A 24,674-nucleotide genomic window follows, 5' to 3' on the forward strand; every position below is an offset into this window, starting at 1 on the left:
TTAAAGTTCGTGTGTGTAGGCAGGTGTCCCAATACTTTTGGTAACAGTGCATTTCTGAGCAAAAATAAAACACATTATGGCCACTTGGGGGCGCTTATGATCTAGGAACTACACACGTTAGAGAAAATACTGCAGTTTTCTTCCTCATTGTGTGGATTTGTCATACCTGCACAGTGAACATTTTTTACATGGTGTGAGGAAATCTACTATTTTACAGCTGCCACCAGGACAGTAATAGAGAGGCAATGAGAACACCTGAGTGATAGCTGCCCAAAGTATGGTTTCCCCTCACTTTGGGACTTTGCCATTTACTTCCTGTTGTGTCTCTGGGAGAGGAGGTGAAATAAAAGGTCAATGATGGGGTCACGGACGGCAATACCAACCCGCTAAAGGTCATCTTCACCTGTGTCAGCCAGATACCATTATTCTCAGGGACAGGACACATAGTCCATTGGGAACATCTCCAGAATTATAATAAGAAGTGTGCCTTTAAATGTAACTATGTTCTTTCCATTTAATAAATTATTAGTATACATGATTTTTATAGTGTCAACAATTTACACAGTGCTTTACAAAATAAGGGGAGACTGTGCAGTTACAATATAATTAAATACAAGAGGGCCCTGGTCATGAGAGCTTACAATCTAATTATTCTTTCTAACTTGTTTTTTTTCTCGTCTCCAGGAGGCAGAGAGCCATCCTCAATGTCGCCGGTTACAGTTAAAGGATATTATCCCCTTTGAGATGCAGAGACTAACCAAATACCCCCTACTACTGCAGAATATCGCAAACCTCACCGGTAAGTGCCTCTCTCCTACCCTATCTACATAAGAAATGTACTAAAGTTTTAAGAAATTGCCTGCTGGACACCACTGGTCTACCATGCCTTCGTGGACCTGTCATTAAAATGGACACTTACAGTGGCATTTACCACTGCTAATAGTAGCTTCCCAACTCCATAATGTGAACTAAAGCCTAGGCAGAGGTCACTGAGTGCCAGGGGCATTGTGGGTGTCTCATGTTATTGGCAGCTGAAGAGAATCTGTTTTCAGACAGGCAGACTGTGTCTAGACCAGGGGTCTCCGAACTAAAAAAAAAAAAAAAAAAAAAAAGGGCCAGTTTACTGTCCTTCAAATTTTAGGGGGGCTGGACTGTGGCCAGTGGTAGAAGAAAATGTCCTGGCATCAGTGGGAGTAAACAATGCCCCATCGTTGGTGTCAGTGGGAGGAATAGTGTCCCATCGTTGGTGTCAGTGGGAGGTATAATGTTCCATCATTGGTGTCAGTGGGAGGAATAGGGCCCCATCTTTGGTGTCAGTGGAAGGAATAGTGCCCTATCATTGGTGTCAATGGGAGGAGTAGTGCCCCACCATTGGTGTCAGTGGGAGTAATAGTGTCCCATCGTTGGTGTGAGTGGGAGAAATAGCATCCCATCGTTGGTGTCAGTGGGAGGAATAGTGTCCCATCATTGGTGTCAGTAGGAGGAATAGTGTCCCATCATTGGTGTCAGTAGGAGGAATAGTGTCCCATCATTGGTGTCAGTGGGAGGAATAGTGTCCCATCATTGGTGTCAGTGGGAGGAATAGTGTCCCATCATTGGTGTCATTGGCAGAGGGCCACAGTTTGGAGACCACTGATCTAGAGGGAAAAGATCAGAAAGGCACAGCAATTGTTATTTGTAGGAAGCCAAGCCTGTATATGTAATCACCATGACAAGCCTTAGAATTGTACCTGTGCCACAGGCAGCTAATTGGTAGTTTAAGGGGAAAGCAAATTTTATTTCCACTGAGCACATATTTTGGGTTAATATTTTAATCTGTACCCTTTAAAGCTTATTTCAACTCAAAAACAAAAATTGAATGAAGTGCAGCTTGCCAATCCCAGACGTGGTGGTAGCATTCTTTTTCTTCTTTTGTTTTTTGTTCCATTTTTTTAATTGGTGATCCTACCAGTACCACACTTCCTGTCCTGGGGTGACAACACTCACCATACTCTATGCATTGAGGAGCAGGGTTGTCACCTGAGACTGTTCTCCTGATTCAGACTACAAATCTGCCTGGTTCTCCTCTGTGGACTACAGAACAACATTTTCCATTTTGCTAGGGAACTGAGAGGGGGAGAGGTGTAGTCCAAATCAGGAGCAAACAGACTAGGGCGACAACCTATAATAAATGGGGTGAGCGTTCTCATCGCAGGACAGGAAATGTGTTACTGGCTGGATTACCAGGTGAAAGTAAAAGTTCAAAAACCCAAAAATTAAAACTAATGCAGACACCTCATCTAAGAGGACGTTTAAGCTGAAATAGATTTACATTTTTGTTCTTGGCTCTTTAAAGTGTTTGTTAACCTAAAAAAATATTATTACAGCAGAGTGCTTGTGCTGTGTAATTTGCCCCCCTGTAACACCTGAAATACCTGGCTGATCCTGCCTGCTTCTGCCCTTCCTGCCCTCTGTGCTCCCTTCCATCCTCTTCCCCCCCTCCCTGCCTGTCATCTTATACCAGTGCCCTCCCCCCTCCCCTCCCTGCCTGTCATCTCATACCAGTGCCCTCCCCCCTCCCCTCCCTGCCTGTCATCTCATACCAGTGCCCTCCCCTCTCCCCTCCCTGCCTGTCATCTCATACCAGTGCCCTCCCCCCTCCCCTCCCTGCCTGTCATCTCATACCAGTGCCCTCCCCTCTCCCCTCCCTGCCTGTCATCTCATACCAGTGCCCTCCCCTCTCCCCTCCCTGCCTGTCATCTCATACCAGTGCCCTCCCCCCTCCCTGCCTGTCATCTCATACCAGTGCCCTCCCCCCTCCCTGCCTGTCATCTCATACCAGTGCCCTCCCCTCTCCCCTCCCTGCCTGTCATCTCATACCAGTGCCCTCCCCCCTCCCTGCCTGTCATCTCATACCAGTGCCCTCCCCCCTCCCTGCCTGTCATCTCATACCAGTGCCCTCCCCCCTCCCTGCCTGTCATCTCATACCAGTGCCCTCCCCCCACTCGGCCTGTCATCTCATACCAGTGCCCTCCCCTCTCCCCTCCCTGCCTGTCATCTCATACCAGTGCCCTCCCCTCTCCCCTCCCTGCCTGTCATCTCATACCAGTGCCCTCCCCCCTCCCCTCCCTGCCTGTCATCTCATACCAGTGCCCTCCCCCCTCCCTGCCTGTCATCTCATACCAGTGCCCTCCCCTCTCCCCTCCCTGCCTGTCATCTCATACCAGTGCCCTCCCCCCGCTCTTCCCTGCCTGTCATCTTGTACTAGTGCCCTCCCCCCTCCCCTCCCTGCCTGTCATCTCATACCAGTGCCCTCCCCCCTCCCCTCCCTGCCTGTCATCTCATACCAGTGCCCTCCCCCCGGAAATAAACCGAAGCTGTCAGAGTGAAGAAAAGAAGAAAGCTGTTAAATGGCTTCTGTTAGAGGGACATCTGTCCCCTAAGTGCCCACCAGTGCTTCTAATCAGTGCCATCTATCAGTTCCCATGAGTTCTGCCAATCAGTGCCTCCTGTTCAGTGCTGCCCATCCGTAACACCTCTCTGTGCCGCCTATCAGTGCCACCTCTCTGTTCCTCCTATCAGTACCCATCAGTGCCGCCTATTAGTGCCCACCAGTGCTGCCTATCAATGGCCATCAGTGCTGCCTCTCTGTGCTACCTCTCCTTGCCACCCATCAGTGCTGCCTCATCAGTGCCACCTCTCTGTGCCACCTATCAGTGTCGCCTCATCAGTGCCTCCTGATTAGTGCCCACCAGTACCGCCTATTAGTGCCCACCAGTGCCACCTATAAATGCCCATCAGTGCCACCCATCAGTGCAGCCTCATCAGTGAAAGAGAAAAATGACTTGTTTGCAAAATTTTATAACAAAATATAAAAACGTTTTTGTTTTCAGAGTTTTCAGTCTGTCTTTGTTTCTTTAGCAAAGAATAAAGATCCCAGTGGTGATTAAAAGCCACCAAATAAAATCTCTGTGTGAAAAAAATTATAAAAATGTCACATGGGTACAGTGTTTGTTGCATGACCGCGCAATTGTCATTCAAAGTGTGACAGCGCTGAAAGCTGAAAATTGCCCTGGGTGGGAAGGGGGTATAAGTGCCCAGTAAGCAAATGGTCAATTTTACCATGAGCCAGACTTTTGAAAATGGGATCAGTGAAGTTCTGTTCTACCTAAGCTAAAGAGGATGTGATTAAAAAAAGTTTTAATTCTACAAAAACGTGAACAATGAGTGAGCTGCCGCAGAGATTGGTCCCCACTGTTACATTATCACTTCAAAACCACTAATCATTACTGACAGCCAATTACAAGAGCAGGCTGCTGGAAAGGTACCTGTTACTTTAGTTTTGTTCCCGGCGATTTGAAGACGCCATGCTTCATTTTCTACAGAAAGACGGAGCTCAGGAGGGACAGAGCTTTCCACCCAAATTTTAACTTTGCAACTATGTAGAAGGGCCTTTCTGTTTGGTAAATGCTGGTGACTGGATTGGGTTTCCATATTGGCAAAAGTCACTTTAAGTGATCTTTTTTTTTTTAATTTTTTTTTTTTTTTTTGTGATAATCCAGATTTTGTACACACTTTTGTCCTTTTTATCCCACAACTAGAGCTTTCTTTTGATGATATTTGATCACCTCTGCGGTTTTTATTTTTTTGCACTATAAACAAAAAAAAGACAGACAATTTTGAAAAAAAAATAACTATTTGTTTTAATTTCTGCTATAATACATATCCAAAAAAATATATAAAAAATCTAATTTATCAGTTTAGAGCCAATATATATTCTACATATTTTTGGTAAAAAAAAAAAAAAATCGCAATAGACATATATTGATTGATTTGCGCAAAAGTTTTTGTGTCTACACACTACGGGATAGATTTAGGGTATTTTTTTTTTTTTTTTATTATTGTTATACATTATTATTATACAGGATTTATATAGCACCAACAGTTTGCGCAGCGCTTTATTTTTTATTGCTTTTACTGGTTATGGCGGCGATATGCGATTTTTAGCAGGACTCCGACATTGTGGCGGACAAACCTGACCCCAAATTACATTTTTTGGGAGCCAGTGACATTATTACGTTGATCAGTGCTATAAAAATGCACTGATCAATGTATAAATGACACTGGCAAAAAAGGGGTTAACACTAGGGGGCGACCAAGGGGTTCATTTTTATTTATTTTATTTCTTTATTTCAGTTACTTATATAGCGCCGTCAATTTACGCAGCGCTTTACATATACATTGTACATTTACATCAGTCCCTACCCTCAAGGAGCTTACAATCCAAGGTCCCTAACTCACATTCATACATAGTAGGGACAATTTAGACAGGATCCAATTAGCCTACCAGCATGTCTTTGGAGTGTGTTCCCTCAGCGTGTTCTAACTGTAGGGGGGATGGGCTGACAGGGACATGACGGAGATCACTGGGAACAGCAGATCTTTGAGATGTCCCCTTTCAGAACGGGGATCCGCCTTGTTTATAATGGCAGATCCCCATTCTGCCTCTGTATACAGCGATCGCCAGCGGCGTCTGCCGGACCCGCGGACGCACTCCCGCAATCTCACATGCATGGACTGACGTACAGGTACGGCGATTCGCACAGCGCTGCCAATCTGCAGCAGTAAATGTACGTGAGATGGTCGGCAAGTGGTTAATGCAGAGAATGCATTAAGATCAAAAAAAAAACCTTCTGCCTTTACAGCTCCTTTAACAAATTTGCCTTCCTTGCATCCCCCTCTCCTTCCCAGCCCCAGTCATCTGCCAGAGCTACCAAATACTTCTGTGTAACGTTAGTCTCTGAGAAGTGGAAACTTACAGAGGACAATGTGCGCTCTCCCCCGCCGTCATGTGCCTTGTGATTGGCTGCTCAGACTCCTGAGTGCTGTATTGTGAGAAGACGATCGAATGTCACATTACCCCAGATATCTCCTGATTCAACATTGAATTATACAGTATAATTTTAATATGAGTTACAGGGCTCCATTTACAGAAGTGCTAAACCATTCTGTGTGGATTTGTGATCAGCAGTTTCTATATTGGTCAGTCTTGTCTGGAATGTGACGTCATTTAAAAAAAATGAAAGAAAGACTTTTGGGAAGTTGCAGTTCCTCACTATTATCTTTGTGTCTTTTAGAGGAAGACGAGGAGAAGCAAAAAGTACAGAAGGCGGCTGAGAGTTGTCGGCAGATCCTGAACCACGTCAATACAGAAGTCCGAGAGATGGAGAATAAGATGGTAGGCTATAGCTGTCTGTAAACAAGGGGTAATTTCTGCTGTGATCATGGAGACAGTGGCACAGGTTCAGAGATTCTGCCAGAATAATTTGCCTTTTGTAGGTAATCATTTGGTTGTTTGTATTTCTCTTTCGGTAGACTAAATTCTCCCTGTTTGGGCATAACTGCTTTCCTAGCATGGTAACACACATCAATGGATCAGCTGCAATACCAGTTTTCACCTACAGGTGGTGAATAGCTGTCAGTGTCCATGGCCAGTGTCGTAGTCGGGGGATTTGAAAGCCCCACTCTTCTTCCCCTACTTTCTGTAGGGCTTTCGGGATTGGTCACATCTATTCTGATTGGTCAGTGCTGGCATGTGACCGCCTTGACCAATTGGAATTGCTCAGATTTGTCCTGACAGCTTACCACCCACAGAGGTGTGTACAGGGGGAACCTGGAGCGTGGAGGTGTAGGGTGATAGTTCACTTTTCACTATTTTCTGAAAAGGTGAACTAACCCTTTGAAATGAAGCTTTTATTTTGCCCATGCCGGTGTGTGTGTGTGTGTGTGTGTGTGTGTGTGTGTGTGTGTGTGTGTATATATATATATATATATATATATATATATATATATATATATATATATATATATATATATTTACAGGGCTTTTTTTCAGGGGGAACTTGGTGGAACTCAGTTCCACCACCTCTGGCTCAGACCCTTTGGTGCCTACTCACCACAATCACTTGTAAACACAGAAGTCTGGTTTCTGTGTTTACAAGTGACAGCTCTGCACTCTGTATGTAATGCAATCCTGGTATTTAATGTCCCTTTAAGACCCTCCTACTGTTTTCGTGAAATTTGATGTGATTTGGGGGGTGTGTGTAGGGGAGGGGTTTTGTGGGGCCGTGGTTAAGTTCCAGCACCTATTGTTTGAGAAAAAAGCCCTGTGTGTGTGTGTGTATATATGTGTATATGTGTATATATATATATATATATATAATGTATGTGTGTGTATATGTACCATATTTATCGGCATATAACACGCAATTTTTTTCCCCTGAAAGTCAGGGGAAAATCGTGGGTGCGTGTTATAGGCCGATCCCCCCCAATTTTGTATTATCGGAGCGATCGCGGAGATTGCCACGATCGCCGCCGACATACACAGCCGTGTGTAAATTAAAATATGGCGCCGAGACTGCAGGGACTCGGCCGAGCCGAGATACACATACCCATAGGGCGGGACTGTAAGCGGTGCCGAGGACTCTCGGGTATGTGTATCTCGGCTCCGCCGAGTCCCTGCAGTCTCAGCGCCATATTTGAATTTACACATACGCTGTGTATGTTGGCAGTGATCGAAGCGATCCCACAAAGCTGCACTGGGGCAAGGCTGCACTGGGGCAAGGCTGCACTGGGGCAAGGCTGCACTGGGGGCAAGGCTGCACTGACATGGCTGCACTGGGGCAAGGCTACAATGGACACTGGGGCAAGGCTGCACTGACACTGAAAAGGCTGCAGATGGACACTGATAACGCTGCATTGATGGGCATTTTAATGTAAGTTTTTCTTCCTTAAACTTTACTCCTAAAAGTTTTTTTCCTTAAAATTCCCTCCTAAACTTGGGGTGCGTGTTATACGCCGATAAATACGGTATATCTATAGATGTGTGTGTGTGTATATGTATGTATATATATATATATATATATATATATATACGTGATTCTGCACTTCCGCATAAGGGGCGCGCCGCTTCTGTTGTAATTAGTCACAGCAGAAGGTGATCGGCGGGTGCAGGTTAATGAATGTCCGCCAGAACCCGCCGATCATCGAGGAGAGAAGCTGGATGGAGCTCTGCATATGTAAACAATGCAGAGCTCTGTCTAGTCAGCAGGAATGTAATGGCTTTTCTTTCCCTACAGGGACCGTGCAATTGTCAGTTAAAATAACAGTGCTGTATAGCAAAAAATGGCCTGGTCATGAAGGGGGGTAAATCTTCTAGAGGTCAAGTGGTTAATTTAACTTCCACAGGTACATATACCGTACCTGCCTGCCTTTCTGCTCTTTTTAGCCACCAGAAGTGAAAGCAAAGCTCTGTGAACGAGTTGTAGCTAGCACAGGGTATGGGCTCTGTGTGACACTGCTGATTGGTCCAGTGCTGTTGCGTAATAAAAAGAACTTTGCTAGTGTTGAACTGTAGTCTAGTGACTGTACTGCCACATCCCAAATGACTATTTATCAAAAAAGAAGAAGGAACTTTAAGGGCAGGAGATAGAGCATAAACCAAAGTGTATAAAAAAGTATGCATTTTTATTAAATCATTAAAACAATTTTGTCCATCAATTCATAGATAGGTACTGAATAAAAACAATGAACCCTCATATAACATATAAGTATGGACTTAATCGTACATTGGGGTTCACCAAATGCCTCCTACTCTCAACATGTTTCGGAAAAACAGGATCAATTCCTTCATCCAGGGAGAATAAAGACAGAGTATACCATCTAAAAAAATAAATGAAATCAATCAATATATGTAATCTGGTAACCTGACACGGTTTACAGAGTACAGTAATACCTCGGATTGCGAGTAACGTGGTTAACGAGCGTTTCACAATACCAGTTATTATTTTTTTTAAATCCTGACTCTGTGAGCGTTGTCTCACAAAATGAGCAGGATTCAGGCCTCTGTGGTGTGCAGTACCGCATTTGGCTAGAGGTGCGGGGTGGGGGGGTTTGGTGCTGGTGACATTCGGGGCCGCTCAGATGCACTCAGAAACACTCCGTTTCCGAGTGCATCCGAGATGTTTCTGAGTGTCTCCAGATCCCCCCACCTCTGGCCACATGCGGTACTGCATACCGTAGAAGTCACTGTGGAACGAATTATCTGAGTTTTCATTGACTTCTATGGGGAAGCTCACTTTGATATACAAGTGCTTTGGATTACAAGCATTCTTCTGGAAGGATTTATGTTCGTAATCCAAGGTTCCACTGTATATCATGCATAGCATGGAAATAATTGGAATCACTATATATGGCTGTTTAAAGTGGAGTTCCGGCCAAAATATGACTTTTAAGATAAAAATACCCCTAGATTACTCATGCTTCGTGCAATGTAACAAAGGCATGCAGTAAACTATGCCCAGTTTTCTATCTGTGCAGCATTGTTTTCTTACTTTGTGAAGTTTCTGCACAGCGCAGCCATCTCCAGTGTGGGCATCTGAAGCTACAGTGTCCTCCTTCCTGGATTCCGTGCATGCTGGCTACCCAGCATGCACCTGCTGATTTCGCGCATGTGCAGTGCGGTGCAATTTTGGTGAGCTTGGCATGGCACAGCCATGCCAAGCTGACAATGATTTTCCATAGACGCCAATGTTAAATGTTACTGCAGCCGTGCAATGCCAAGCTGGGCAAATATTTCCATAGACACCATGCCAAGCTGACCCTGATCTCCCAGGAGCCAATGCAAAACCGGAAATGAAGTCTGTGGCCATGGCTCCCTAGAGGAGGAAGTGAGATTAGATAAATTAGGCAAGTGAACAGAAAAAAAAATGCTGTCAATCAAAGCCAGTGAGCCAATAAGGGGGGGTGGGTCCAAGCCACAGCTCTGTGTGTGAATGGACACGTAGAGCCTGGGCTCAAAAGCGATCCTGCTCAAGTGCCCCCATTGCAAGCTGCCTGCTCTGGGGGCACCCGGCAGGAGGGAGGGGCCAGTAGCGGTGGCGAGGAACCCGAGAAGAGGAGGATCGAGGCTGCTCTGTGCAAAACCAACTGCACAGAGCAGGTAAGTATAACATGGTTGTTTGTTTTTTTTTTTTTTAAAATGTTTGACCTTATTATTACTTTAACCGTTTGCCGACCAGTCGCCGTCAATATACTGCTGTAGCTCGGCACGTTCCAATGAACCGTCGTAGCTGTACGTCGACCCATTAAGCGGGGATAACAGGCGCTGCACTGCGGGGGTGCCATTGCACGTGGCCGCCGGCCATGCGCGATCGTGGGCACGAGAGACAGAACAGGAACGTGTGTGTGTGTAAACACACAAATCCCTGTTCTGTGAGGAGAGACAGATCTTGTGTTCCTACTACCTAAGAACAATGATCTGTCATCTCCTCTAGTCAGTCCCCTCCCCCTACAGTTAGAACACAAACGAGGTAACACAGTTAACCCCTTGATCGCTCCCTAGTGTTAACCCCTTCTCTGCCAGTGTCATACAGTAATCAGTGCATTTTTATAGCACCGATCGCTGTATAAATGTCAGTGGTCCCAAAAATGTGTCAAAAGTGTCCGATCTGTCCGCCATATAATGTAGCCATCCCAATTAAAAATCGCTGATCACTGCCATTACTAGTAAAAAAAAAAAAGAAAATAATAAAAATGCCATGAATCTATCCCCTATTTTGTAGACGCTATAACTTTTGCGCAAACCAATCAATATACGCTTTTTGTGATTTTTATTACCAAAAATATGTAGAAGAATACATATCGGCCTAAACTGAGGAAAAAATTAGCTTTTTTAAAAAAAAATTGGGGATATTTCTTTTAGCAAAAAGTACAAAATATTGTGAGTTTTTTTTTCAAAATTGCTGCTCTTATTTTTATAGCGCAACAAATAAAAACCACAGAGATGATCAAATACCACCAAAAGAAAGCTCTATTTGTGGGGAAAAAAAGGACATAAATTTTGTTTGGGTACAACCTCGCACGACCGCGCAATTGTCAGTTAAAGCCACGCAGTGCCGTATCGCAAAAAAAGGCCTGGTCATTGAGCAATCAAATCTTCCGGGGCTGAAGTGGTTAAAAGCCCTTTTACATACTTGATCCTCCGCTCCCCTGGCTGGCAGCACCCCCCCCCCCCCCACACATTCTAGCAGTGGACTGTCCCTCAGTGTCATCAAATCCAATGCATTGGTCTTGATGACTTCAGGACCTTACAACGCTGAAAAATGGGGGAGAATATGTTGTGGGGACCGTTCTAGGATCAGGCAAGTAAATCTAATTGAACAAGTCCCCTAGACCTAAATGTGCAATTAACCCTTGCAATGTGAGCCCAGCCCCCATTGCAAGGGATCATTTTCAGGTTTCCTGGAGTTGGGCTTTAAATTTTACAAGAAGCAATTAATTTGGTGGTATAGATCCCCAGTGAGCAACTGTTATGGATTAGGTAGATTTATTAGGTCAATTATTTGGATTAACCAATGTATATGTGTTGCTATGACTTCTTAGGCTCCATTCACACCAATGTATTTTTTTCATGCTCTTTGCAGAAACGCAGGACATTTTTTTTTTTTTAAACATGGGTTTCTATGTAACACGTTCACATCAATGCATTTTTGTGCCTTTGCATTTTTGGAAGGGTCAGGGACTTTTTTAAATCCTAAACGGTGCTGTTTTTTGCTTTTTTTGGACTTCAATGGAGAAGCTGCAGAAAAGCATGCAGTGTGTTTTTTTTTTTTTTTTTAATACGTTTTTACCACGATTTTGCAGTGATTTGCGTATTGCAATTTTAAATCTGCCCAACAACAAATATTCAACAAAAGAAAAGCATAAAAGGCAAATTGCGGCAAAATCGCTGTAAAATACACGAAAAGCATTGCGGAAACGCTCAAAAGCAACATGCATAGATGTAAATTAAGCCTCGTGGTGCCTATTAGCAGCCCAGTGATGATTTGCCTCTCTTTCCTTAACCCCTTCCCAACCGCTGCATATACGTCGGCAGAATGGCACGGGTGGGCAAAAGGGTGTACATGTACGTCCCCTTTAAGATGCGGCATTGTGGGTACGCCGCCGGCGAATGACTCGGTGTCCACCGGTGTCCTGCGATCGTGTCTTGGAGCCGAAGAATGGGGAGATGCCTTTGTAAACAAAGCATTTCCCTGTTCTGCCTAGTGTCATGACAGAGATCACTGCTCTCTGTCATCAGGAGCAGTGATCGCTGTCATGTGAGTAGTAGCCCTTCCCCCCCTCACTTAGAATCACTCCCTAGGACTCACTTAACTCCTTGATCACCCCATAGTGGTTAACCCCTTTACTGCCAGTGTCATTTGCACAGTAATCAGTGCATTTTTATAAATGACAGTGGTCCCAAAATAGTGTCAAAAGTGTCCGATGTGTCCGCCATAATGTCGCATTCCCGATAAAAATTGCAGATTGCCGCCATTACTAATAAAAAAAAAAAAAAAAAATTTATAAAAATGCCATAAAACTATCCCCTATTTCGTAGACACTATAACTTTTGCGCAAACCAGTTAATATATACTTCTTGCGATTTTTTTTTTTTTTTTTTTGTTTGTTTTTTACCAAAAATATGTAGAAGAATACATATCAGCCTAAACTGAGGAAAAAAATAGTTTATTTATATATTTTTGGGGGATATTTATTATAGCAAAAAGTAAAAAATATTGTTTTTTTTTTTTCCCAAATTTCTTTTTTTTGTTTATAGCGCAAAAAATAAAAACCGCAGAGGTGATCAAATACCACCAAAAGAAAGCTCTATTTGTGGGGAAAAAAAGGACGTCAATTTTGTTTTGGTGCAATGTCGCACGACCGCGCAATTGTCAGTTAAAGCGACGCAGTGCCAAATCGCAAAAAGTGCTCTGGTCAGAAAGGGGGTAAATCCTTTCAGGGCTGAAGTGGTTAATAATGGAAAACATGTCAATTGATAGATGCCTGTTCACATGTCACATAATTGTGATGATGTACAAGGGAAGCATGCCAATGCTGTTTTGGCCTCTGATGTTGTATGTAATACCTTATGACAGTTTGCAGATTTGTCCATCATTACAATGACAATACCTGTAGCTGATTGTAACTTAGAGAAGTGTCGGCTGGCCTTTTACTTGTCTTTAGGCAGCTCTAATATGTGTGTATAATGTCTATATATTTTTTGTCCTTAACAGAAACTTACTGATTACCAAAGACGTCTTGATATGTCAAACTTGAAGCAGAGCAGTGACCCGCTGTTTAATGAGTTCAAGGTAAGAAGAGCCACATAACGACTTCTCTTCTGTAAAAGAACCAGTCGTCAATGAGCAATCATAGTCATATGAATTTCCTCTCTTGAACTGTTATCCTAGTGCAGCCTTATCTACCAAGGTTTGCTTGATTTTTAAAATGTACTTGTATTCTCTCCTTGTCATATCCAGAGTAGAGCTCTCGTGTCTCTTGCCCAAACTCAATTCTGATGACAGAAAAAAAAATAAAGAAAAATTTGTTGAAGTTGCTATCAGATTACATAAAATAAAACTAAAGGTTTTGACAACTGACTGTTTTTATCACAGTCCAGCATCCTGGAAACTCCTTCTGTTATCAGTTGTGAGCTCTGGCAGAAGGCAGGTCAGTCTCTGAGGAGGCTTTACAGCCTGACACTGTTTTGACTTTTATGCCCTACAGGGAAAGAACACAAGTGACTAGCAGTGCACACATATCCCCAAAGAGTATGGCTGCACCATTTTAAAAACCTAAAGCATATCTAAACCCCTGGTGCCCATCCTGCAGCCCTTTGGCACTTTTTGTGCATCCCTTGGGGTCCCCGCAGACACTAATCTATGTTCCGCCATTACCCTATTATAGTAGTGCTTTCTAACAGCCTCATGTAATAAGTTTCCAGTCTATGGCTGTCTACTGAAGCATGTCCCCAGTCTCCAACAACTCCTATAGCATGGTCACAGTCTCTAACAGTCTCCTCCAGCATGCCCAGAGTCTCTGACCACCTCTTGGATCATGTCTTCTGTCTCTGACCTCCTCTTGGATCATGTCTTCTGTCTCTGGCCACCTCTTGGATCATTTCTTCAGTCTCTGACCACCTCTTGGATCATTTCTTCAGTCTCTGACCACCTCTTGGATCATGTCTTCAGTCTCTGACCACCTCTTGGATCATGTCTTCAGTCTCTGACCACCTCTTGGATCATGTCTTCAGTCTCTGACCACCTCTTGGATCATGTCTTCAGTCTCTGACCACCTCTTGGATAATGTCTGAAATCTCTGATCATCTGTTGGATCATGTGTTCGGTCTCTGACCATCTCTTCTATCATGACCACAGTCTCTGATCATCTCTTGTATCATGTCTTCAGTCTTTGACCATCTCCTGGTTGATGTCTTCAGTCTCTGACCATCTCTTGTATCTTGCCCATAGTCTGTTGTGTGTCTCCTGTCCCCGATAATATATATTCACTGAATTTTATGTGCGGCCCCCCATATGAAGAAAGTTGACCACCACTGATCTAAACCCAAAAACAAAATGTACATTGTAGCTTTCCAGTCCTTAGATGTTGCTGCATTCATTTTAACTTTTTCAGGCTAAGAACATTTTAATCTAGTACAGAAAATACATGTTGATTTTGCCAGAAATGCAGTGTCCTTGTCCCTTCAGAGATTTAAAGAAAACACAAAGAACCTTATATTTATTTTTTAAACTAATAGCTCCTTCAATCCACCATGCAATGGTGATAAACAAAGGCAGGCATGTTTGAAGTCCAGTCTTTGCCATAACAATGGCTCCCTCCATGGATACAATGGAGAAATGAGTGTAGATATGAAGGGACAGGAAAGATTTGCAGGGTTACCAGGTGAAAATAAAGGCAAGAAGCCTGGGAATAAAACAATGCAGCCACCTCATCTAAGGGATGTTAAGCTGCAATATATTCCAGTTTTATTTTTTGGGTTTAGGTATGCTTTAATTTATTAATATAATAGTGTAGTCATACCGCTTGGGGATATTTGTGTATTGTTATATACCTTTGTTCTCTCTCTGTTTTTGATTCTTTGTTAACCAGAACTGAGTTTAGGCAGGAGACAAGACAGACCGCTTTACAGCCTAACAATCCTAATCTGACAAGGAGAGAATACAAGTAAATTAGAAAAAAACAAGCAACCCCTGAAAGGATTCAAATCCTTACAAATGCCTATGTCTAACTGGTTCCCCTAAAGGGGTTAATATAAAAGACATACAATATCTCTTTACCAAAAACAAGAGGCAGGTCTGTTGCAAATTACATACCCCTGGGAGCTTGCTGCATTTTTATGATATCCTTCAAGGCAAATGTAGCTTTAGGGATGGTATACGGTAGAGACGGACAGTATTCAGCTTTGGCTGGGCCATTCAAGAACAGTCACAGAGTTGTTGTGAAGCCACTCCTTCGTTATTTTAGCTGTGTGCTTAGGGTCATTGTCTTGTTGGAAGGTAAACCTTCGGCCCAGTCTGAGGTCCTGAGCACTCTGGAGAAGGTTTTCGTCCAGAATATCCCTGTACTTGGCCGCATTCATCTTTCCCTCGATTGCAACCAGTCGTCCTGTCCCTGCAGCTGAAAAACACCCCCACAGCATGATGCTGCCACCACCATGCTTCACTGTTGGGACTGTATTGGACAGGTGATGAGCAGTGCCTGGTTTTCTCCACACATACCGCTTAGAATTAAGGCTAAAAAGTTCTATCTTGGTCTCATCAGACCAGAGAATCTTATTTCTCACCATCTTGGAGTCCTTCAGGTGTTTTTTAGCAAAACTCCATGCGGGCTTTCATGTGTCTTGCACTGAGGAGAGGCTTCCGTCGGGCCACTCTGCCATAAAGCCCCGACTGGTGGAGGGCTGCAGTGATGGTTGACTTTCTACAACTTTCTCCCATCTCCCGACTGCATCTCTGGAGCTCAGCCACAGTAATCTTTGGGTTCTTCTTTACCTCTCTCACCAAGGCTCTTCTCCCCCGATAGCTCAGTTTGGCCGGACGGCCAGCTCTAGGAAGGGTTCTGGTCATCCCAAACGTCTTCCATTTGAGGATTATGGAGGCCACTGCGCTCTTAGGAACCTTAAGTGCAGCAAAAAATTTTTTGTAACCTTGGCCAGATCTGTGCCTTGCCACAATTCTGTCTCTGAGCTCTTCAGGCAGTTCCTTTGACCTCATGATTGTCATTTGCTCTGACACGCACTGTGAGCTGTAAGGTCTTATATAGACAGGTGTGTGGCTTTCCTAATCAAGTCCAATCAGCATAATCAAACACAGCTGGACTCAAATGAAGGTGTAGAACCATCTCAAGGATGATCAGAAGAAATGGACAGCACCTGAGTTAAATATATGAGTGTCACAGCAAAGGGTCTGAATACTTAGGACCATGTGATATTTCAGTTTTTCTTTTAAATCTGCAAAAATGTCAACAATTCTGTGTTTTTCTGTCAATATGGGGTGCTGTGTGTACATTAATGAGGAAAAAAATGAACTTAAATGATTTTAGCAAATGGCTGCAATATAACAGAGTGAAACATTTAAGGGGGTCTGAATACTTTCCGTCCCCACTGTATATCACTACCTCTATGAATTATTTTATAAGCAGCTTGTCAATGGGCTAATAAAGAAAGGCTGATGTTCAGATGTTTTTTTTATGCTGGATTGATTTTTGTCACCCCATTAAATTCTCTCCTCTGTTTTTGTTTTCAGAACATTGATATTAGCAGGAAAAATCTCATCTATGAGGGAGCACTTACTTGGAGGGTCAGCAAGGACAAGTCAGTAGGTGAGAACGTGTATCATTGTTATATTGTATGTCTCTAGTTGTTTTCCGTTGTCCATAAATGTCTTCTGTGTCAGGTACTAGAAGAGGATAAGGGTTTAGACCAGGGTTTTTCAACCGAGGTGCCGCAAAGAGTCCCCAGGGGTGCCATGGCAAAATGACACAAAGCCCTGTACAGTCCAACCATGAAAAGGTTACTGAGTTAAGTTCTGGGTACAGAGAAGAGGGAGAGCACACCCCGTTCCTCCTCCGGGCTCTTTCCCCCTCCATGCGGTTATCTGTATTTTGTCCGCAAAAATCTGCCAATTGCATGTTTGTTTGCGCCCACTTAAACGCATGGTATCGCTGTACCATGTATTTTGGTGGGTGCTCAACCTAAATATCATGCCAGCACCCTTTTTGCGTGTTTCACAAGCATAGAGCAGCCTAATAAAAAACAGAAAAAAGCGATCCGGCTCGGACGCACCTCCTTGTGTGAACGAACCTTCAGAATGGTGTGCCTTGGGATTCTAAATTATGGATAAAGTACCTTCACTGACACCAAGCCTGCCAACCTGTCACAATTTAGAGTGCAAACAATTTTCAGAGCAAAGCAACAGATGTTGTCTAATTCCCCAAATTTCACAAGCATATACATACCTTCGGGGCTTTTTTTTCCTTAGAGAATAGCCGCAGGAATTCCCCCCCTACTGAGTCACCCTTCATCTCTGCTCCCTACCCACCTACTAAGTAATTTGTATCAAGCTTGTTAATGACAACATGAAAGACAATAAAATAGATTCCAATGGACCCCCCACAACAACATACCACCCCAGCAGCAATAGACCCACCATCCGCAATAGACGCTCCAGCAGCCAGCTGCAATAGACGCTCCAGCTGCAATAGACGCTCCAGCAGCCAGCTGCAATAGACGCTCCAGCAGCCAGCTGCAATAGACGCCCCAGCAGCCAGCGACGCCCCAGCAGCCAGCGACGCCCCAGCAGCCAGCAGCCATAGACGCCCCAGCAGCCAGCAGCCATAGACGCCCCAGCAGCCAGCAGCCATAGACGCCCCAGCAGCCAGCGACGCCCCAGCAGCCAGCGACGCCCCAGCAGCCAGCGACGCCCCAGCAGCCAGCGACGCCCCAGCAGCCAGCAGCCAGCGACGCCCCAGCAGCCATAGACACCCCAGCAGCCAGCAGCCATAGACGCCCCAGCAGCCAGCAGCCATAGACGCCCCAGCAGCCAGCAGCCATAGACGCCCCAGCAGCCAGCAGCCATAGACGCCCCAGCAGCAATAGGCCCTCTAACAGCACTAGACCCCCCCAGAAATATAAGACCCCCTACCAGCAATAATAGACCCCCACACAAAAATAGTTCCCCACCAGTGACAATAGATCCCCCAGTTGCCTTGCTCTTTGCCTTTACATACATTCATTGCAGGAACTGCGTTCCTCCATGCTCCCGCTGAAAAAGTCTTCCTTACCTTTCCTTTTCTCTGTTACCGCTTTGTGCAGTGAGTCAGAGGAAATACTTGGTGCTTCCCAATATGTAAGAGCATGTGACTCACTCCATGTGACAACAGTGGGCCAATGAGCAATGTTACACGGAGAGTGCATAGCCCTGTATGATCTATGACTTCAGTGACTTGCAGGCTACACAGGACTTTCATTTTGCTCCCGACAGCTAAATGGAGAGGCAGGGGAGTGGGAGGGAGATACAAATATAATGCTGGTGAGCACCAAGTTAAAGTCAAGCATACACGTTTCATTATTAAAAGTCATTTTTAAATTCAATCCCAGTGGCTTTGCCTAGGCTGAGTTGATGCCATCAGTCTGCTGCAGGCAGGAAGATCATTTCCTTACTCTCCTTTCCCCCAGTGATCAGGCTGCAATAATGCAAGTTTAAAGTCACAAGGCTACAGAAGGGGTTGATCTGTGGCAGGCTTTTGTAAACACCGACCAGAACTACACAGGAACCAAGATTTACATGATTGGGTCATTTCTGATCCAGCATCTCACTCACGGAGATGATGGCCTCGGATGATGTTTATTTCTTCTGAAGAGGCAAACTCAGAGATGAAGGCATTGCCAATGGGAAAAGTGTCATATACATATTACTTGGCAAGTATGCACTTAAGAAGAAGACATCAATCCTCAAACAAGTTCACGCTAACTAACAGGGATTACAGGGAAACCACGTCTGTGACATTTTGTCCTTTTAAGCGTTGCCCATGATCTGTCATACTGATCAGGCCCATATAGTGCACTTACCTCTTTTCTTTACATTTTCATCACCCTTAAATTCTTTTTCATCAGATGTTCATGTCCTGCTGTTGGATGACATCATGATGCTACTTCAGAAGCAGGATGAGCGATTAGTCTTGAAGTGCCAAAGTCGGACACTGACCCCAACGCCTGATGGGAAGCTGATGCTGAGTCCAATCATTAAGCTTAATACAGCAATGGCTCGAGAAGTGGCTACTGGTGAGTATCCAAAAGTCCAACTCCAGCCGAAATACTATAGAACCTTAGTGATGTTATCACCACATTGGGGGGATTTATTGCTTCCTACTCCTGTGACACCAGGACAAGAAATCAGGTGTCACTGGGAAATTATAGACAGTGATCAAAATCTAGCTGAGTGTCTACACCAGGGGTGGACATTCCTGGTGAGGTGGAGACAAAAATTAAAGAGATCAAAGGTCATGAGGGTACAGCACACTTTTAAAAAAATGAAAATATAGTATATATGTTACTGCAGTCATAAAAGTTCACCTCATTTACACGCTCCTTCCCTACAGCCACTTCCATAAGCCTGTGAGTTTGAGGACATCATTGGTTGCTAGGAGGATTCCAACATATGAGCTGTCAGACTAGCAGACGGGTTCGGCTTTCTTGTCTCCTTTACAAAATTAAAGAATTTTTAATGACACCACAGTGTGGGTCATGATTAACATGCAGCGCCAAGTCATTGCACCCAGAACACGGCCTTGCACTCTCTTCCCGATGATGGTTTGCTTTGAGAAGATGATGCTGACGTCTGGGCCTTTGACGCAGAGTGATCCCCCTCTTCAGATCCCCAGAATTCCGGGAGGTGGAGCAACCGTGGTGGAGGGTCACCAAAAAAAGCATATAGTGAAGACAATATGGGCCTTACGGCACAGCGTGCCGACCTACTGTCTAGACCAGGAGTCTCCAAACCTTCTAAATAAAGGGCCAGTTTATTGTCCTTCAGACTTGGTATTTGATATTAGGGGAGGAATAGTACCCCATCAATTGTAACATTGGGAGAAATAGTGCCCCATCATTGGTATCATTGGGAGAAATAGTGCCCATTTGTTGGTATCATTGGGAAGAATAGTGCCCCATTGTTGATGTCAATGGGAAAAATGGTGTTCCATTGTTGATGTCAGTTGGCAATATAGTGCCCCAAGGACCAGATAAAGGCAAGCAGAGGGCTGCAGTTTGGAGACCACTGGTCCCTATTTGGAAATTTTCTAATTTGCGTTGCTCTTTCTGTCCCCATTGGAGGGAATTCTTATTACTTCCAGCTCCTGTAACGCTTTAACACAGAGATAATAAGTGATGGGAAATCAACCCAATGGGGATACACAACTATACATCCAACAGAGGGAGGTTCTAACAATTATCCTATCTCTCCAAAAGATGGGGCTCAAGAAAAAAAGTGAATTATTCTACATTTACTTACCCAAGTGCTTTTGAATCGGCATTGTGCTGTTCTAAACTCAAAAAAACAAACGTTTCGCTTATCCTCTTGCATTTATGCAGGTATGGGCTCCCAATCATGCAACCACTAAGAGAGCTGCGTTGCTTCCTGGGCATTGAAGCCCACCTAAAGAGCTGTTGGGAAGCCATGTTAAGCAGTTAAAGAGTTCAATAATGGCTCAAGTTAAGGAAACTTGAAAGGAGAAAATATGGAAGCCTCCCATTTTTAGAGAAAAAAAAATATTTTTATGGCTGTCATAGAGATCCAGGGGCTTCATTATGTTATATGCCACCAACTCAGAATGAGTATGTAGATCAGGACTTCTGACTTCACTGTTCCTTTTCTGATCTGCACACTTGTTCTAGTTCAGAGACTCGGGCAAGTATTGAAGTCAGAGACAGCTAAGCAGTGAGCACTTTCTGGATCTTAGCAGTGATGGCCCATGTATTTCTTCCAATACAGGTTCCCTTTAAAGTGTACCTGACACATATAAATCACTGTAACTGCTTAGCCTGCTCCTCTGGCATCCACATCCTAGTGTATGGGAGCGGGATGCTGTAGCACAAGAACCCAACACCACTTTTCATATTATGACTTTCCTGATGGGCTGAAACTGGTGTACTCACAGCTAACACCTCCTGTCCTTTTTGGAAGAGCCCAAGAGTTTGCACAGAGATTTTTTAACAAGTATTGAAAACCTTCATGAACGGTAATTAGCAATACCGATGACCCAGTTGTCTTGTAGGGTTTTGAGATTGGCCAACCTAATACTAAGAATTGTACAAGACAGTTACAGTAGGGAAAAAGGCGATTTTCCGTTTCCTACTCTTGATTTGTAGTGGTGAGAATATCACACTTCGCACATTTACCAGTTGAGTCCACACGATGGCTCCACCCACCATACAATAGCTTCACACCTACCATGTACACAGTTACCGACAGCTTACACTCTAAAACCTGATCTCTTTGCAGATAACAAGGCCTTCTTTGTTATATTCAAATGGGAGGACAGACCGCAGATTTATGAACTGGTGGCCCCCACCACATCTGAGAAAAACATGTAAGTTCATAGTGGAAGGTAAGTTTTTGCCTGTTCTCTATTAGTCCCACTTTACGCCTGTTGGTGGTGCCATATGCATTCTTTTTTTTTTTTCCTTTCTTTCTTTCTTTCTTTCTTGCAGAGCACAAATAATTTACAGACAATGTTATACCATTAGTGTTCTTTCATTTTTTTATTGTTAACCCCTTGTCGGCCCCAAGTGGAGCATAATAGCGAGACGTTCTGTTCTGTGTGCCGATTAGATTTTGTTGCATTGCACAGTGCCGGCAATCGAACGTGTCCCATGTGTAATAGGCAGAATACAGGAAGTACAGGGAAATACAGGTTGAGGTGATGGTGTTCGTCCATAGGCCAGTGGGCAGGCAAACAGTACAGAAACCACAATAGATAATAGAAATTTGTGCCTTCATTGCAGTAAAATGACAGTAATGTTCCTCTTTTTACAGGTGGTTTTCTCTGGTCAAGCAGAGTACTGGCCATTTTGAATCATCTTCAAGCAAGCCAAGATTATCCTACCACAGTCAACGCATGATCCCACAGAGCCCCTCAGAGTAAGTCCATTGTCAGGCCAATAAACCTGTCCTGTACTTTTTATGCATCAACTATTCATGACGTACATGGTATATGAAACAATCTGCTCTCTGCTGTCATTTAAGGACATTAACCGCTTCCAGATCACCGCACGCCGATATATGTCCTCACTTTGAGGACGAATATCGTTGTTATGGCAGCAGCTAGCTGCCATAACCCCGGTACCGCCGTGTTCAGCCGGCGGTCCGCTATAAGATAAAAGTTATTCGCCAAAAGATCACTGTTATCGGCGGCGGGAGAGGGGCCCCCCCTCCCACCGTGATCCGGTGCCCTCCACCACTTACCGGAGCCGTCGACAGCGGCGGAGGCAATCAGATACTTCCCGTGGCTGTGCATGGAGATGAGTGACCCCCCCCACCCGTCTCCATGACACTGCAGGGCGGAAGTGACATCATAACGTCACTTCCGCCCATAGCTCTTAAAGGGCCATTTTTTTTTTACAACAGTTTAAAAATTAAAAATAAAAGGTAAAATAAATAAGAAAAAAAAAATGTTTTTTTTAAACGTGCCCCGTCCCGCCGAGCTCGTGTGCAGAAGTGAAAGCATACGTGAGTAGCGTCTGCATATGAAAACGGTGTTCAAACCACACATATGAGGTATCGCCGCGATCGGTAGAATGAGAGCTATAATTCTAGCCCTGGACCTCCTCTGGAACGCAAAACATGCAACCTGTAGAATTTTTTAAATGTTGCCTATGGAGATTTTTAAGGGTAAAAGTTTGCCGCCATTCCACGAGCGGGCGCAATTTTGAAGTGTGACATGTTGTGTATCAATTTACTTGGCATAACATTATCTTTCACAATATGATAAAAATTAGACTAACTTTACTGTTGTCTTATTTTTAATTAAAAAAAGTGCATTTTTAAAAAAAAAAGTGCGCTTGTAAAACCACTGCGCAAATACGGCGTGACAGAAAGTATTGCAACGACCGCTATTTTATTCTCTAGGGTGTTAGAAAAAAAGAAATGTATAATGTTTGGGGGTTCTAAGTAATTTTCTAGAAAAAAAAAACTGTTTTTAACTTGTAAACAACACATCACATTACAACAAGTGGTTAAGATATTTTTAGCAAAGTGACTATATAAATGTACATATCCACAGGCCGGAGAAGGGGCTAATTCACGCCACATGTATCATTGTGGAGCTTTAACTTATTTAAATGGGTGGTAACACCACAACGCACCAAAAATCAGACCTGCAGCATTTTTGCTAGTGCACCATAATGCATGGTAGAGTGTTACGATGCAGCTGCGTTGTGAAGGTGCACTGGAATGGCCCCACAGTACGACAACGTGAGATATCGCAGCTCAGTTGTGTTACTAGGCCCCCAAAGATCACCTATTTGGGTGAATCCTAATATTCTAAATTTAATCAGAGCAAAGCAACAGATGTCTAATTCCCCAAACTTCACAAGCATATATTTACTTTCAGGGCTTTTTTTCCTTAGAGAATAGCCACAGGAATTCCACGCCCCCCCCCCCCTACTGAGTCACCCTTCATCTCTGCTCCCTACCCACCTCTGAGCACCGTCCCTTGGTTCTACCCACTACCCACCTCCCAGCACTGCTCCTTTTAGAGAATACATAACCAAGTATCATTTAGTGCTACTAAGTCATTTGTATTGAATTTGTTCATAACCGGAAAGACAATAAAAAAGATTCCAATAGATCCCCCAGCAACAATAGACCCCCCACAACAATGGATCTACCCCAGCAACAATGGACTTCCCACAACAAAATACCACCCCAGCAACAATCAACCCCCCAGCAGCCAGAATCAATAGACCCCCCAGCAGCAATAGACTCCCCCCCAGCAGCAATAGACCCGCCAGCAGCAATAGACCCGCCAGCAGCAATAGACCTGCCAGCAGCAATAGACCTGCCAGCAGCAATAGACCTGCCAGCAGCAATAGACCTGCCAGCAGCAATAGACCCGCCAGCAGCAATAGACCCGCCAGCAGCAATAGACCCGCCAGCAGCAATAGACCCGCCAGCAGCAATAGACCCGCCAGCAGCAATAGACCCGCCAGCAGCAATAGACCCGCCAGCAGCAATAGACCCGCCAGTAGCCAGCAGCAATAGACCCGCCAGTAGCCAGCAGCAATAGACCCGCCAGTAGCCAGCAGCAATAGACCCGCCAGTAGCCAGCAGCAATAGACCCGCCAGTAGCCAGCAGCAATAGGCCCTCCAGTAGCCAGCAGCAATAGGCCCTCCAGTAGCCAGCAGCAATAGGCCCTCCAGTAGCCAGCAGCAATAGACCCTCCAGTAGCCAGTAGCAATAGACCCGCCAGTAGCCAGTAGCAATAGACCCGCCAATAGCCAGTAGCCAGCAGCAATAGACCCCTCCCAGCAACAACAGATCCCTCCCAGCAACAATTGACCCCCTTCCCCAGAAACATAAGACCTCTATCAGCAATAATAGACCTACCCAGCAACAATTGACCCCCATGCAAAAATAGTTCCCCACCAGTGACAATAGATCCCCCAGCAGCCAGCATCAAATGACCCTCAGCACACCCCAACACTCCTTGTCATTACATACATTCATTTCTGGAGGTGCTGGAACTGCAATCCTCCGCATTCCCGCTGAAAAAGTCTTGGCAATGAAGATCTGTACAA

At 44.5% G+C, this 24,674-nt stretch overlaps 1 protein-coding gene across 7 annotated transcripts in view; it reads left to right on the forward strand.

The window, feature by feature from the left end:
• The window catches only part of ARHGEF1 (Rho guanine nucleotide exchange factor 1), a 194,753-nt gene that overhangs the window by 156,945 nt on the left and 13,134 nt on the right, over positions 1-24,674 (forward strand). For all 7 annotated transcript variants that reach the window (XM_073601999.1, XM_073602001.1, XM_073602000.1 and 4 more), the window contains 7 exons: positions 685-799; positions 6,117-6,217; positions 13,095-13,172; positions 16,626-16,701; positions 18,995-19,162; positions 21,378-21,465; positions 21,912-22,016. In XM_073601999.1, the coding sequence (XP_073458100.1) occupies positions 685-799; positions 6,117-6,217; positions 13,095-13,172; positions 16,626-16,701; positions 18,995-19,162; positions 21,378-21,465; positions 21,912-22,016 (731 nt within the window). The remainder of the gene's footprint in view (positions 1-684; positions 800-6,116; positions 6,218-13,094; positions 13,173-16,625; positions 16,702-18,994; positions 19,163-21,377; positions 21,466-21,911; positions 22,017-24,674) is intronic.

This window comes from Aquarana catesbeiana, linkage group LG10 (assembly GCF_042186555.1).
Source record: "Aquarana catesbeiana isolate 2022-GZ linkage group LG10, ASM4218655v1, whole genome shotgun sequence".
NCBI lineage: Eukaryota > Metazoa > Chordata > Amphibia > Anura > Ranidae > Aquarana > Aquarana catesbeiana.